This window comes from Branchiostoma floridae, chromosome 14 (genome assembly GCF_000003815.2).
Source record: "Branchiostoma floridae strain S238N-H82 chromosome 14, Bfl_VNyyK, whole genome shotgun sequence".
NCBI classification, from domain to species: domain Eukaryota; kingdom Metazoa; phylum Chordata; class Leptocardii; order Amphioxiformes; family Branchiostomatidae; genus Branchiostoma; species Branchiostoma floridae.
In genome coordinates, this window is record NC_049992.1 from 1416399 (window position 1) to 1431282 (window position 14884).

Here is a 14884-nt window from a genome sequence, read left to right on the forward strand (position 1 = left end):
TTTAACATCACTCTTGTTAGGCCCCCCCCCCCGACACACTTACACGCGTCGCCGTTTTTTTAACATCACTCTTGTTCCTGTTACCCCAGGTGATAGCCCCTTCCGTTGCCATCTCCCCCACCAGCCCCCCCCCCCCCACTCCAAACACACACACACGTCACCGGTGTATTTTTTTTTATATTACTCTTTTTTTCCCAGGTTGGCCCCCATGCCATTGCCATCCATGAGAGTGGGTCTTCTCACCCAGACACACATACACGTCGCCGATGTGTTTTTTCAACAACACTTTTGTTTACCCCAAGTGGGTGCCCTTCTGATGCCCCCAGCCATTGGAGTCACCTTGTACGGAGAGTGGATCTTCTCAACCACCCCCCTTCCCCACACATACACACGCTTGTCGCCGGTGCGTTTTTTAAACATCACTCTTGTTTTCGTTACCCAAGGTCGGCGCCCTTGTGATGCCCCCTGCCATTGGAGTCACCCTGTACGGAGAGTGGATATTCTCCCCGGGATTCTGCGCGGTCTGGGTCTCGTTTGACGTCATGCTGTGCAGCGCCTCCATCCTCAACCTCTGCGTCATCAGTCTAGACAGGTCAGAGGTCAATTTATTTTGTTATCGTTATCACCGTTGAGAAACTATAAAGGACGTTTGATTAAGGTCTTGAAAGAAAAAAAGAGAACGTCCTTGCCGAAATACAGTATAGTTACCCTATGTATTCCCAAGAAACGGTCTTCTCAACTTAAAGATAACTTGAGCGTGCTTGGTTATCTGAAATGATTGTATCCTTGTCTGATAGTTTCAATGATTCATGCTCCCCGGTCACCTTGGGATGGTCGCTTGTAGATCAGGCTAAAACAGAAAGAGCTAAAGTCTTACGCATGCTTGTGTCCTCCTTACTTATAAACCACATTTACTCCAATTCATGTATTGCAGAGACATTCATCAAAATGTCTTGCCCAGTAAAAAAGAAAAAAAAAACCGAGCCGTCCCAACCACTGCTTCAAGCATAACACCTTTAACGGCTTACACAGGATAGTCTCTCTACAATCCCATTTCCTGCCTTTCTCCAATGACTTAACATGTCGGGGCAACCTTGTTTACCGCCAACTAAACCTTGTATGGAGAAAAACAGGATGTGATCCATTCAGTGCGGGTGAAGTCATTGAAAATCAGGTCATTACCCTTCCCAGACGCCCCCAAATGTCACTAGTACCGATGTTTGTGTCTAACGAAGTGCAAAACAGTATTATTTTGCTTCAAGAATTCAAAGGCTTTTATTATCAGTACAGTTCTAAAAGTGCTCACTCATTCATAACGTGGATTATTATTTTAAACGGCTCTACGTGTCTCATAATTTTACTTTGACTACGATTCATGTTCCTCGGTCATGTTGGAATTGTCACTGGTAGATGATTCTTAACAAGAAAGAGCTTGAGCTTTGTAAACACTTCCCTTCCATTCATCCATTGAAACATTCAACCCAAAGTTTCGTCCAGTTAAGTCAAAGCCCTTCGTCACCTATTGAGTCAATCAAACGTGCCGATGCTCAATGACTTTGGTAGAAAAGATGCTGATACAGTGAGCGTATGGTAGTTCGGTACCTAGAAGTGATCAATACATGGCTTTGCACTGATAAAACTCGTTTAAAAAGTAATATTTCCCAGTTGTGTCCGCTACTGTTTCAAGCATAACACTAGTGGTGCGTACCTAAACTTATATTCAGGTTCAGGTCCGGATTCAAGTCCAGCAGTTCAGGTTCAGGTTCGGACTTTAAGTCCGGACCTGAACCCATCATTGCATATTATGTGCACTAGAAATTTTATTTGAAGGGGAGGGGGGATGGTGCATATAAAATTGCCTGTTATGAATTGAAATGCAATGTGAAAAATACATGCAAATTATATACAGCCAGTGTAAACATGAAAAGTTTTTTTGTCTCAGTGCAAATTTCACTGTCTATGGAAGGTTTTAAATGGTTTAGAACAAAAAAAGGGAATATAAGTGACAGATTGCTTTTTGCAAGTCCGGACTTGGCTCCGGACATTCAGGGTTTTTTTTGGACTTGGACCTAAACATTTCAGGTCCAATTCCAAGTCCGGGCTTTAGGTACGCACCACTACATAACACTTTTCTCGGCTTACACAGTTCTAAGATCTTTTCTACAATCCGATAAGAACTTGACACCAGGGCCCTACAGTGTCAGGGCAACGTTGTTTACTAGGAACGAAGCCTTGTGGAAGAATAGAACCGTGAATGAAGTCACTCCAAATCAGTTTATCGCCTTCCCCAGACAAATCCAATACGATTAGAGAACTCTGCTTCTAACGATGAACTCACCGAATAACAAAAACATCGGGGCGACATTCATAACAGTGCTGATGGGCTTGGGTTACATTTTGTATTGTCGCTACTAAAAGGTTACTGCTTTAGTGTATTAAGTTTGTCGAGTTGTCAAAGAGAAAAAGACAACTGCCCAGTTCTTTAAAGATTACGTGTCTTAATTCTCATATCTAACTGAGACATCCTGGGTTGTTCGATGTGACATAACCAACTGCTGTCTCGCCGCGTGTCTGCGGAAAAAAATGTTTGTTACGCTGAAAGGCGGCTATGTTAAACCGGCTATATGGATATATAAGCTGGTGTCTTAAACAGAAGGGCGGTTATGATATATAGATACAGATACAGAAGCTGGTGTGTTACGTCGAAGGGCGGTTATACCGGCTATATAGATACAGATACAGAAGCTGGTGTGTTACGCTGAAGGGTGGTTGTACCGATTGTACACATACAAGCTGGTGTTACGCTGAAGGGCGGTTATACAGGCCACACAGACACAGAAAATGTTATGTTCCACAGGGCGGTAACTTTTTGTATGGGATGAAATAAAGCCTGTATGTTGAAAAGTGTCCCCATCTCTGTTACAGATACATCCAGATCACGCGGCCCCTCCAACACGACACCTACATGACGAACACGATACAGATACAGAAATTTATGTGTTGCACCGAGTGGACCCTTTTTGTATGGAATAAAATGAAACTTAAATTCCCCTCTCTAACACAGATATATCCAGATCACGCGGCCCCTCCAACACGACACGTACCTAATGGTTTCCCCTCTCTAACACAGATATATCCAGATCACGCGGCCCCTCCAACACGACACCTACATGACCAACACGCGGGCCGGAGTGCTGATCGCCCTGGCCTGGCTGCTCGCCATCTTTGCCTCCTTCCCGCCCATCACGCTGGGCTGGCACGAGCACCCCGGACACCCGAGTCTCAGCGACCTGACCGCGCTGTCCCCGCGGCCGCAGTGCGTCTTCGACCCGAGCAAGACGTACGCGCTCACCGCTTCCATCGTCACCTTCTATATACCACTGGCAGCCATCCTCTTCACCTACAGGTGTGTTTGTTTGTTTGTTTTGTCACCTTCTACATCCCTCTCGCCGCCATCCTCTTTATGTACAGATTTGTTAACGCTATACAATATGGTAAACGTATGGTATAGGTATAATTCGGGGTTATAGGTTTCGCGTGTGTGTGTTTGTCTGTGTGCATTTCCCCAATGATAATTTAAAGATGGATTGTGATGATATTTGGCACGTGAGTAGGTCTTGAGAAGACGAAGCTCAAGGTAATCTAAGACCCTCTGGTGGCCGATCTTGGTAATGCAGCAGAGCTTCCGGTTTTCGTTTTTGCTTGTTATGGTTTCGTCATTACTATCATCAACATGAGAATTATTATCATGATGATTCTCCCAGCCGGATCTACAAAGAGGCGAAGTCCCAGGCGACGCGCGTGGCCTCCCTGAATAAGCAGTTCCGCACGGAGTCCAGACGGAAGAACGGGAAGCGTGGCAGCCAGCCCAGCGGGCCCTCCTCCACCAAAGGTGCTTCATTATTATTGCCATGTCACATTATTTACTATTGCCATTGTAGTAAAAGCAGGTTGTCTCCACATATGAAGTAATTCTTGATTTGCATTGTTTGTACGACCTAGTATAGTCAAACCTGTATTAGGGGCCACCTCTACAGAGGGGCCACCTGTCCATAGTGGCCACTTTTTGTCGGTCCCTTGGGTATTTTATCTACAAGTTGCCACCTCTATACAGAGGCCACCTGTCTATAGTGGCCAAATTTGTCCGGTCCCTTGAGTGGCCGCTATAGACAGGTTTGACTGTACGTAGAAACTTAGTGCGTAAAAAACTTCATGCTCTTGGGAAAGGCGCTTTTCTCACTCCACCCAGGTGAAAAATGGCTATATGACTTCGGTTGGGGAGGTAAAGTGTGGTGAAAGGAGAGAGTAGACCTTCCAATACTATACCCTAGACAAAGTAGATAACAACCCGCTGGCCAATGGTCATGGCCGTAAAAGGGTTATCAATGAATGAATGAATGAATGGAGACCTTTATTGTACATAGTACCCACTGGGTTAAGTACAGGTCGCAACAAAAGATACATGAAATATATGCAATGTCATCCAATACAAGAATCGTATCTTACTACGTGAATATGAGACTACCTTTGCCTTTTCCCTCCTTGTCCGCAGCTATCCGCACGCTGGGAGTGATCCTCGGAGCCTTCATGGTCACCTGTCTAAAGTGGCCACACTTCTCCAGTCCCTTGAGTGGCCGCTATAGACAGTTTTGACTGTATCTTTACCCTTTTCTCTCCGTCCACAGCTATCCGCACGTTGGGAGTGATCCTGGGAGCCTTCATGGTCACCTGTCTAAAGTGGCCACACTTCTCCAGTCCCTTGAGTGGCCGGTATAGACAGTTTTGGCTGTGCCTTAACCCTTTTTTCTTCGTCTACAGCCATCCGCACGCTGGGAGTGATCATCGGAGCCTTCATGGCCACCTGTCTAAAGTGGCCACACTTCCCCAGTCCCTTGAGTGGCCGCTATAGACAGTTTTGCCTGTACCTTGACCCTTTTCCTCTGTCCACAGCTATCCGCACGCTGGGAGTGATCCTGGGCGCCTTCATCGTCACCTGTCTAAACTGGCCACACTTCTCCAGTCCCTTGAATGGCCGCTATAGACAGTTTTGACTGTATCTTTACCTTTTTGTGTCTGTCCACAGCCATCCGCACGCTGGGAGTGATCCTCGGAGCCTTCATGGTCACGTGGCTGCCTTTCTTCATCTCGAATATCGTGCGGCCCTTCTGCGGCTGCGTGCCGGGGGAGGTGTTCGAAGGTGCGTTGGTTTTTATATATATCTATATATATATAATGCGGGACAGGAGACCTGGCGCATCCCCGTCTTGTAATTAGCCAGCGAAAGGGTATGTCACCCCGTAAGGGGCGGTATCACCCCGTCGTGTGTAAACATGTGCGAACATGTGTGATCACGTCGACCGATGATGATGATGATCTATATAGTGCGTAGAAGTAGTTGATTTCGAGCTGTGCTTCGCTATAAGCGAGATCAGAATTAGCGCTCACCCTCTTGAAGTAGAAAGAGAGCGTATTAGGGGTTTACTAGTGTGCAAAAGAATTTGTAGATACTGTACATCTAAAGCAGTGGAAGACGAAAAACTTTTTTATTTCCAAGTGTTTGTTCCACAAAACTGAAAAACCTTCTCTTCGACAGATTTCCTCTGACGTCACTGACGAGGGACAGGGACTGCGATCTGCAACGTCTGACCATTTTTGAAGTCATATCCAGTTGCTTGATGAACTACTATTTGGTGTAAAATTATTTTTTATCCTGTATTTCACACCTTCAGGTCTGACGTGGCTGGGCTGGTGCAACTCCACCATGAATCCCGTCATCTACCCGCTCTTCATCAAGGACTTCAAGCAGGTCTTCCGCAAGTACCTGCCGTGCTGTCGCCAGCCGCCAGGGGGCAACGTCATGGGCATCCACGGGGTCCCGTTCCCGCTGCCGGGCCCGTCCACGTCCAACGAGAACGGCAACATCGAAATCAGCACTGTAGCCGGGACCGTTCCCGCCAACAACCGCGTCGATTCGCCGGTGGATGAACAGGCGAACTAAAAGGCAAAGACTTTTCAACCCATTTCGTCTCACGCCCAAAACCGCGTTGGTTCCCCAGTGAATGAACAGAACTAAAAGGCAAAGACTTCCATCTGAAACTAGAACAGTGCAATGGGAATCAGTACCAAAGACAGCACCATTCCCAACAACAATCGTACCACCAAGTCCCTGGCCGTAAACGGTGCCGTCTCCACTAACAACCGCGCTGCTTCCCCACCGGATGAATGGAAACAGCTCCTCCCTCTACAATGAGAAGGGTGCAGTTGAAATCAGCACAGTTGCCAGCACCGTTCACACTAACAACCGCGTTGATGCTCTGGTGGAGAAATAGACACAAACTAAGGGACAGGGACTTTCTAACCAACTCCATGTCCAGGTAACACAGTATCCTAAGAATTAGCATCGTGGTCATCCGTGTAACCAGCTTCGCGGTCGCCACGGGATCTAAGAACAGTCGCGCCCATGCTTCAGTGGAAAATAGACAAAATGATAAAGGACAAAAACACCGTTAGTGTACCGACAAAGCCGTGCCGAGCGGACGCAGATCCGAAGCTTACAGCACATCAGAAGAGACGGAGAATCTTAGAAGAGTCGAGTAGAATCCGTGTTCACCAGCAGCCGTACATGAAGATAAAAGGACACAGACTATGAAACACTCCACTTCAAACCGGAGCAGCATGCTTGTCATCAGTACCGCTGTTGGCACTTTTCCCAGCGCAAAGATGATCAATAAAAGGATACATGAAAATAAACTACACGAAAAAAACTCTTAAAGCAGAGCAAAACAGCATTCTAGAATCAGCTTTCTCTATACTTCATATATGGGTCAATACAGCAGCAATTGCAATGGGTATCTGTGTTTTGTTGCAATCTCAATTAAATCAAATAAAAATCGGTAACTACTCCTAACACCATCCACAACAACTGTCCGAATGCCCGGGAGCATAAATAGATATAAGCTAGTTGTAACTCACTTTACATGATTGTAACATCAAACGAAAGTAGCCCATATCATATCCAATAAAGCACCGTTGTGGCCGGAGGCTCCTGGTGACGCAGCATACACGCGGAACTGGTTTAAGTGGCAATTTGCACCGTTTTTGCAACATAATTGGACACTTTGATTGTAGCTAGCCAGCGGCTGCCACGTGGTTAAATGAAACCGCATATCAAAAATTAAGTTAGAAAGTTCTCGGAGCGAAATTCTGCTTTGATCATGATTCGGTATATCAAGGCCCGTGCCATAACAAACTACAGAGAAGCACGTGCGATGGGGGCCAGGGAAACAACGTTAACCTCGGCTGTTGTCAACGGCGTTTAGTTTAATAAACGCCCCTAACTATGTCTAGTATGTAACTGTATTACTGTATGGTCAGGTACTGTAAATGCATTTAAGTTCGCGGGAATTTGATTTCGCGGTAACACCATAGACTGCAGTCTAATAGTAATAACATAATAGAAAAATGTTTGCGGTGGTTTTAAGTTGACGGTGAAGTGGTCACCGCGAAAACTGCGAGCATTAATCCACCGCAAACATTTCTGCATTTACAGTATGTCCCAAATGCTCAAGCGTAAGTCCTCAGAACTTACATTGTATGTAAGTAGATGTGAACCAGCTGTGATGTGTACACAGTGGTGTGGCCCAAGGGCTAAAGACAAGACGATGGGCACCGACTTATACACCTTAACATACGGGAAGGATTTCAAATAAAATGATTGTGTTGCCTTTTTATGTATCTCTTTCAGTGCCAGAAATATATTTGTAAATACCAACATTGTTAAAGTTTTAGAGTCGTTGCGACCACTTCTGTTGTATCAATCTTAGTTTATACGCTCGTAAATCCTTAGGAAATATGATAAATGTAGATTATTCCGTGTACATAATGCACCTCTAAATAACAAGATTCCTTGCACACTAACAAGTATTTTATTGAGCCGACGTATCAGACGGTCACTGAAATGTTGGTTGAGGCATGTAACCTCCTTGCTGTGACTTACCAACCGAATGAGCATATTCAGGGATACATTAATTTACTATTGTATATTTGTATCGTTTCAATCGTTTTTGTTGATTGTCATCATGTGATTTGACTGTTGAATGCTGAGTTCATTTGTATATACAGAAACTTTAACGTTATCTTCATTTGTCAGGTGTCCAAATAAAATCTTGAAAGACATGATGATTGTTGATTTTCTGGTTTTACAATTATACTTTTGCAGCCAAAAATGACTAGACCACGACAAATAAAAGTATCTGATAAAAATTCTCCCGTATGTTTATAAATGTCCGATTCGTTCATTTCCGTCTCGTAATGCCTACGTTAAATTTCCAAACCGGGGCCCGGCCGGGCAGCTTTTAGGAACGAAAAGTATGATATAAAAGACACCAAACTACACAAAACGTAAAGAGAATAGCCGTGGGCAGTTTTTTCGTGTATATCTAATATCTTTACAAAATAAGCATGTTTCGTTTTTACGGACCTCGCTTTGAAAATATGACGTTGTGGTTCCTACCATTCTAATTTGACCTCTGATCTCCCACCTTCACCCTAAGTTACCTCAGTTGATTTTTTTACTTTTCTGTTGACTTATTGTATAAAATTTGTTGCTTATGTTTTGCATTATTGTTTATGAATTGTAGGACTCCATGAAGAATAGTGATACTACATGTATCACTAATGGAGATCCAAATAAAACAATTAAACAAACCGGCGTGGCCTTTTTAGGCGTATTTGCAAAGATTTTTCTTCAAAGTTTGAGCAGTTGAATATTAATAGAGCCCGAAAAAAACGTCAAAAAACGTCAAAAACAGCCGAACCTCTGCTCCAAGCAGAGGTTCGGCTCCGGCTGTTTTTTGACGTCTACTTCCCAACTCGACAGGCTCTTTGTAGGATTGAAAATCTGGGGCATCCAACAAAATAAAGTTGTCCTCTAATTAAGCATTTGCGCGACTAAGGGTTGATTCGTGTTCAACTGGGCTGCTAATGGTTTTCTACATTGTCTGGATTCAAACTTATGTTACAAGTACGCACTTCAGCATTCAGCCAACGCCAATCAGTTAGAAGCGTATGAAAAGAGCAGAGAGTATTCCTTTGTGAAAGAAACTAAAATACATCACGATCGTGACTTATCTTCGGTAGCCCCGGTGTCAAGCCACATTCTGCCCCCACCAGATAATTGCCCCGACACTGCCTGGGGGTCTGCAGTATACCCGAGGGGAGAGAAGTGGAGTGCTTAGTAATCTAATTGTCAGACAGACGTTTTTGAATTAGGGGTCACACTGTAGCTGCTAACCCTATCAATGACCTTCCCGACCCCAAACAATAACCCTAGCTATAGAACTCATCCCAAACCTAGCCCCAAACTGACACGCGCACTACCGCACGGAGCAAAATTTAAAAAAATAATACCTTCGGGGCAAACAAAAAAAAAAAAAAAAAAGGAAACATAGAAGAAGTTGCACTGCCTGGACTTGGCAGGTGTCTGAAGATCAAAATGACTTGTTTCGCAGTACTGTGTAATAACTATCTACCAATATTACCATATAGGTATAGAGCCTCAAGTCGAGCCAAATGCCAATAAATATCTATTTTATCACCCGGTGAAAGTTTCCCCACAACATGACTTCTATCTATATTCTAAAAATCACTGGAGCTTTTAACATCTTGAGTATAAGATTTTCCAAATCAACCGTTGAACGGTAAATTTTAGAAAATATGTAAAAAGTAGTTAAATGCTTTTTATTGATGACATGTTGAGATGTCATTTTGAATCACATAAAAATGCGCCAGCAGTCAAAAGCCAAAAGTAACATAATCAATTTACATGGAACTGAGGGCATTCACATCTTCATTCCCATTCATTGCCTGGAAGCAAAAAATCAAAAGGCATCAAAAGCCAAACTGATCCAACTTCAGACAAACCGAAAATTGAATCACGTCCCATCAAATCATACCAGAGATTTGTCGTTTTCTTCCATATGAAAATAGCAAGACCCATTAGGCCTGGAGAACGTGAGGTGTGGCTATTGTGGAATGACGTAGATAGCTATATTCTATTTTTTTATATTGTCTGGATGGCAGATATTGGCACATTGGTGCACCACACCTGTGTTTTGGCACAATGTCGGCGTATAGTGACTATCGAGCCAGGGACCAATCGGTTCAGAGTTAACCGCTCCAAGCAGTACCTTATATCATTACCACTGTTCTGTGCAATGGTTTTCCATCCTAAATGTACCATAATGATAGTCCCATTTAATATCAAATGTGTCTCTGTTGTTATCATGTTCACCTTCACAGAAGGGAAACATTGTTTTTGCTCTTTTTCTTCTTCTCCAAACAAATAAGGTCAATGACCTGGACCAGACGGCTGTCTCCATGGTTACTGGAGGTGTGGAGGTGTAGCAGGCACTCTCTGGGGTTTGATTACATTATGTAGCATAATTTGCTACATTAGTGGCAAGACAGAGCTGGAGGGGCTGGTCACTATATGATTTCTTTTTCACTGTTGGCAATGTTGCAATTTGTTAGGAAAGACCATGTGACGGTAAACATTCCACAAATATACTGCCACATGTTACTTTATTCTAGTGTTTGTTTGTTTCACTGGTACGACACAAAAACAAACAGAATCAAGAACAAATCCAACAAAGAAACAAAACCTGTACATAACATTTTATCATCATCAATCTTCACACCAACATTTCTAAAGAGGAAACGGAAGGATTTACTCTAGCAGCATTGTAACTTTTGGCATTTCTTTTACTCTTCTGTAACTTTGATCCTTTAAGTTCGCAGCATCGAATTTTGTGGTGCAGTAAAAATGAAAATTCACAGGTGAAACGACTTTTAGGGTCATTTTCTAATGGCCAGAGGGATCAACAACCTCAAGGTCGTTGACCCCCACCTTACAGGCCTGCACATGTCTATGATGTAATCAAATATGCTATAGCAACATGATGAAAGACAAAGCAGTGCGATGAGGTCACCAAAGGGCACTGCAAGTTAAAAACATTGAAAGAATTTCAGAATTTAAGTATAGTAATCGTCTCTTTTCATCGGAGCTAGCCTGAAACCACCAGGCCTCTGAGGAGCACTTTGTACCGCTCGGTAGCGTCTCCCTTCAGCACCAGCTGTACAGCTGCCTCCACCGGCTCACTCGGCTGGGGAACAGGAAACAGGAGGAAGTCAACCATAAGTCTGACGGTCAGTCATAAAACATCTGATGATTTACAAAATATATCCAGTACATGCATGAGTAACTGCTACACATACAAAGTACTAACTTGAAGAAAATGGGTAGAAGTCAGTGTTAGTGGCTGTTCCTCTAAGTTCATGCACACACAAATATACTGGAATGGAAGATTAACTTCTTCTTCTCTTTAAAACTTTGCCACACCTATTAAATCATTAGTTCTTGGTATTTTTAAGTAAAAATTCGGCAAGTTGATGAAATAAAATAGGTGGGGAACAGGAAACACACGGGAGTCAACTTCCACTCTAAAGTCTGACTCTCAATCTACCATTTACAAAATCTATTCGGTTACCTAATGCGTATCTGGGGCTTTAATTTCACAGAATTGCAGTGTTAGTGACTGTGCCTCTAGTAGTAGTAGTTTCTAAGTCCACAAATATACTAACATGGAAGGTAAACTTTGGCCAAACCAAACCAGTTTCTTATTTCTAAATGATAATTCAGCAGGAGATAAAAATGAAAACTGGGAGGAAACTGCAAATAATTATGTATACTCCCTTAAGGTAGAGACTTTTGTCTTAGACTCTATTTTTGTTTAGTATGTTGGGTTACACAGTCTTTTCTTTGATCCAAAAACAATAAATTGAATTGGTGTGGCTGGAAGTAAATTTTTTTCTACTAAGAGAATCAATGACCAGAGTGCCTGCAGTACTCACATCGTGGCCGGCAGGGGGTGTCCATGTGAACACCACTTTCTTGCTGCTGCCCGCCTCCATGGTGGCTTTGGGCTGGTCCACGTTGAAGCCTTTCGGTGCAGCAAGTTGGAGGTTGTCTACACTGTATTCCCCACTCTGGGGTAGAGAATAGATGAAACTGTAAGCCATATTGTTCATAATCTTTATCTAAAACCCTATAATCAAGTTATGATGATTTTGTGATGATAGACAAAATCAACTTTACAGCAATTTATGGGCTGTCTGCGCCATATGCCCTCCGTCACACATAACTTCTCCAGACCATTGCTGGGGAGTCATGAGCATTACCATCTGTGGTTGAGACTGGGCTAGTGAGGTAGCCTACTAGTCTCGGTTGGGAGTAGCTTGGAACTTTCCTGACTTTGATTTTGCAAAATGCAAAAAGTTTTTAAAGATAGCAGGGGCTTCAGACATGCATTGTTTTGGCTCTGTGTAGTTCTCTAACTTTATAGGTGGCCCCAGACAGAGACCTGATACACCCAATATCCAGCTTTCAGGCGGCAGGTTTGGGTTAGGTTACTGTTTAACTGTAGTTACTGTGATATGGTTACTGTTACAGTAACTGTGTTACAGTAACTGTAGTTACTGTAATGCTATCTGTGGTTCCCCAACTTTTTGGCAGCCCCAGACAGAGACCTGATACAGCCTATGACCAGCTCGCAGGCGGCAGGAGTGGGTTTGGGTTAGGTTACTGTTACTGTAACTGTTACTGTTACAGTTACTGTAGCTGTTACTGTAGCTGTTACTGTTGCTGTACCACTATCAGAGTTTCCCCACCTTTTTGGCAGCTCCAGACAGAGACCTGATACAGCCTATGACCAGCTCACGGTAGGCAGGTGTGGGTTTGGGTTAGGTTACTGTTACTGTAACTGTTACTGTAACAGTTACTGTAGCTGTTACTGTAGCTGTTACAGTTACTGTTACTGTACCACTACCTACAGGCGTGGGTTTGGGTTAGGTAACTGTAGCTGTAACTGTAACTGTTACTATTACGGTACCACTATCAGAGTTTCCCCACCTTTTTGGCAGCCCCAGACAGAGACCTGATGCAGCCTATCACCAGCTCACGGACAGCAGGTGTGGGTTTGGGTTAGGTTACTGTTACCGTAACTGTTACTATAATTGTTACCGTAGCTGTTACAGTTACTGTTACTGTACCACTACCTGTCGTTCCTTACCTTCTTGGCAGCTCCAGACAGAGACCTGATGCAGCCGATCACCAGCTCCCGGGAGGCAGGAGTTGGTTTGTCGTCCGTCTGCACATATCTGAAGGTCAACAACATTGGCAGCAGCTTTTCTGGGGACTCTGTGGGGAGAATCACGTATTAGATTTTGACAGGGAACAGCAAACAATTAACCAGATAGTGAGTCTGAGTGTTTGATTATTGTAGGTGATTCTAGAATTGCTAATCTAAGTCTTTATCTAAGCTTCTGCTGAGTAAAGTTTATCTGTATATCATTAACTGTAGAGTGATAGCAGGTATTGGAAAATTATATACTCAAAACAAATGACAATGACAGCATGAAAGTTCATCTGTGTTGGTACATGACATTGTGGGAAGACTAAACTTTACTTAACCAACACCAAGTTAGACTGGGACTCACCCCAAATTTTCAGCCGACTCAGTCAGCCTTGTTCACGGAATGGACCCATCTGCTGTAGCTTCTGGACGTGACGTCAGGGACACACGACTGCAGCAGAGGGTCCATTCCGTGAACAAGGCTGACGGAGTCGGCTGAAAATTTGGGGTAAGTCCCAAGTAAACTTGGTGTTGGTTAAGTAAAGTTTAGTCTTCCCACAAATGACAATGATCTTAAAGGAAGAAAGTATAGCTTTTACCAAGCTTTGGTAGTTTGTATATCTTTAGAAGAGGACTCCACAACTCACCGTCCTCTTCTTCCACAGCCTGCTGTGCCTCCAGAGACTCCACACTCACATCCAGCGGGTCACCCCCCTCCACGTACATGGTATGGTCCCAGCCACGCCCCTTCAGCTGCAGCACTGCAGCTTCATCCTAAAGGGGTGGAACAAACTATTTGGTGAATGGGGGGAAGAACACCAAACAGAATTATCAACTTTGGCAAATAAATGCTGATCAAAAACATAAATTTATGAGTGTGTTTAGGGCAGAATATTGGTATCCTCCCACCACCTTTTACCTCACCAACTGAAGTCAGGTACCCAATTTTTTTTACACCTAGGTGGAGTGAAGAAAGTCGTGAAAGTGTATTTCCCAAGGGCACAAGACTGATAGCATGACAAGATCTGAACCTAGGTACTCTTGGGGTCCTGGGCCAAATACTCTACAGTTTACACCACATGCATGACCCCAACAAAGGAATAAACTAAAGCTCAAACAATGAAACAAGTAAACAAGCAAACAAACAAACATCGTTCCCACCTGTCCGAACAGAACGATCCTGGCTCCGTCCGAGTAGTGCAGACTGTGGTGGTCGGGGTTAAAGGTCACGGTCACCTCCTGGTTACCCCCTGCAGGGATGTTCCCGACTGACGGAGTACAGCTGAACACACTCAGCCCACTGTTGTTACTGGTGCCTGGAACAGGTGGAACAAGGGTGGTGTTTAAAAAGGTACAACGGCGACACGGTCAACCCTAACACTGCAGGGATGTTCCCCACGGATGGAGTATAACTGAACACACTCAGTCCACTGTTGTTACTGGTGCCTGGAACAGGTGGAACAAGGGTGGTGTTTAAAAAGGTACAACGCGACACGGTCAACCCTAACCCTGCAGGGATGTTCCCCACTGATGGAGTACAGCTGAACACACTCAGCCCACTGTTGTTACTGGTGCCTGGAACAGAGGTAACAAGGGTGGTGTTTAAAAAGGTACAACGGCGACACGGTCAACCCTAACACTGCAGGGATGTTCCCCACGGATGGAGTATAACTGAACACACTCAGTCCACTGTT

At 44.0% G+C, this 14884-nt stretch overlaps 2 protein-coding genes across 2 annotated transcripts in view; one reads left to right on the forward strand and one right to left on the reverse strand.

The window, feature by feature from the left end:
- Positions 1–429: 429 nt before the first annotated feature.
- Positions 430–6047, forward strand: LOC118430782 (5-hydroxytryptamine receptor 6-like). The gene is made up of 5 exons (XM_035841804.1): positions 430–592; positions 3131–3406; positions 3765–3892; positions 5084–5197; positions 5730–6047. Exons 1-5 carry the CDS (start codon positions 459–461, stop codon positions 5996–5998), a joined length of 921 nt encoding a protein of 306 aa, XP_035697697.1. The 5' UTR covers positions 430–458; the 3' UTR covers positions 5999–6047.
- A 4517-nt stretch (positions 6048–10564) lies between these two features.
- Positions 10565–14884, reverse strand: part of LOC118430842 (cilia- and flagella-associated protein 74-like) — a 35825-nt gene continuing 31505 nt past the window's right edge. Inside the window, exons 39-44 of the mRNA XM_035841875.1 lie at positions 14699–14765; positions 14352–14556; positions 13838–13964; positions 13128–13255; positions 11911–12045; positions 10565–11162 (exon numbers count right to left, since the gene is read on the reverse strand). Coding sequence (XP_035697768.1) covers positions 11064–11162; positions 11911–12045; positions 13128–13255; positions 13838–13964; positions 14352–14556; positions 14699–14765 — 761 coding nt within the window. The 3' untranslated portion in view covers positions 10565–11063. The remainder of the gene's footprint in view (positions 11163–11910; positions 12046–13127; positions 13256–13837; positions 13965–14351; positions 14557–14698; positions 14766–14884) is intronic.

What these genes read in the sequence shown, in the direction of transcription:
- LOC118430782 (XM_035841804.1), top strand. Translation starts at nt 459, where the DNA reads ATGCCCCCTGCCATTGGAGTCACCCTGTACGGAGAGTGGATATTCTCC. An exon ending in TGCGTCATCAGTCTAGACAG is followed by an intron (nt 593 to 3,130) that starts GTCAGAGGTCAA and finishes TCTCTAACACAG; the next exon opens with ATATATCCAGATCACGCGGC. An exon ending in GCCGGGGGAGGTGTTCGAAG is followed by an intron (nt 5,198 to 5,729) that starts GTGCGTTGGTTT and finishes TCACACCTTCAG; the next exon opens with GTCTGACGTGGCTGGGCTGG.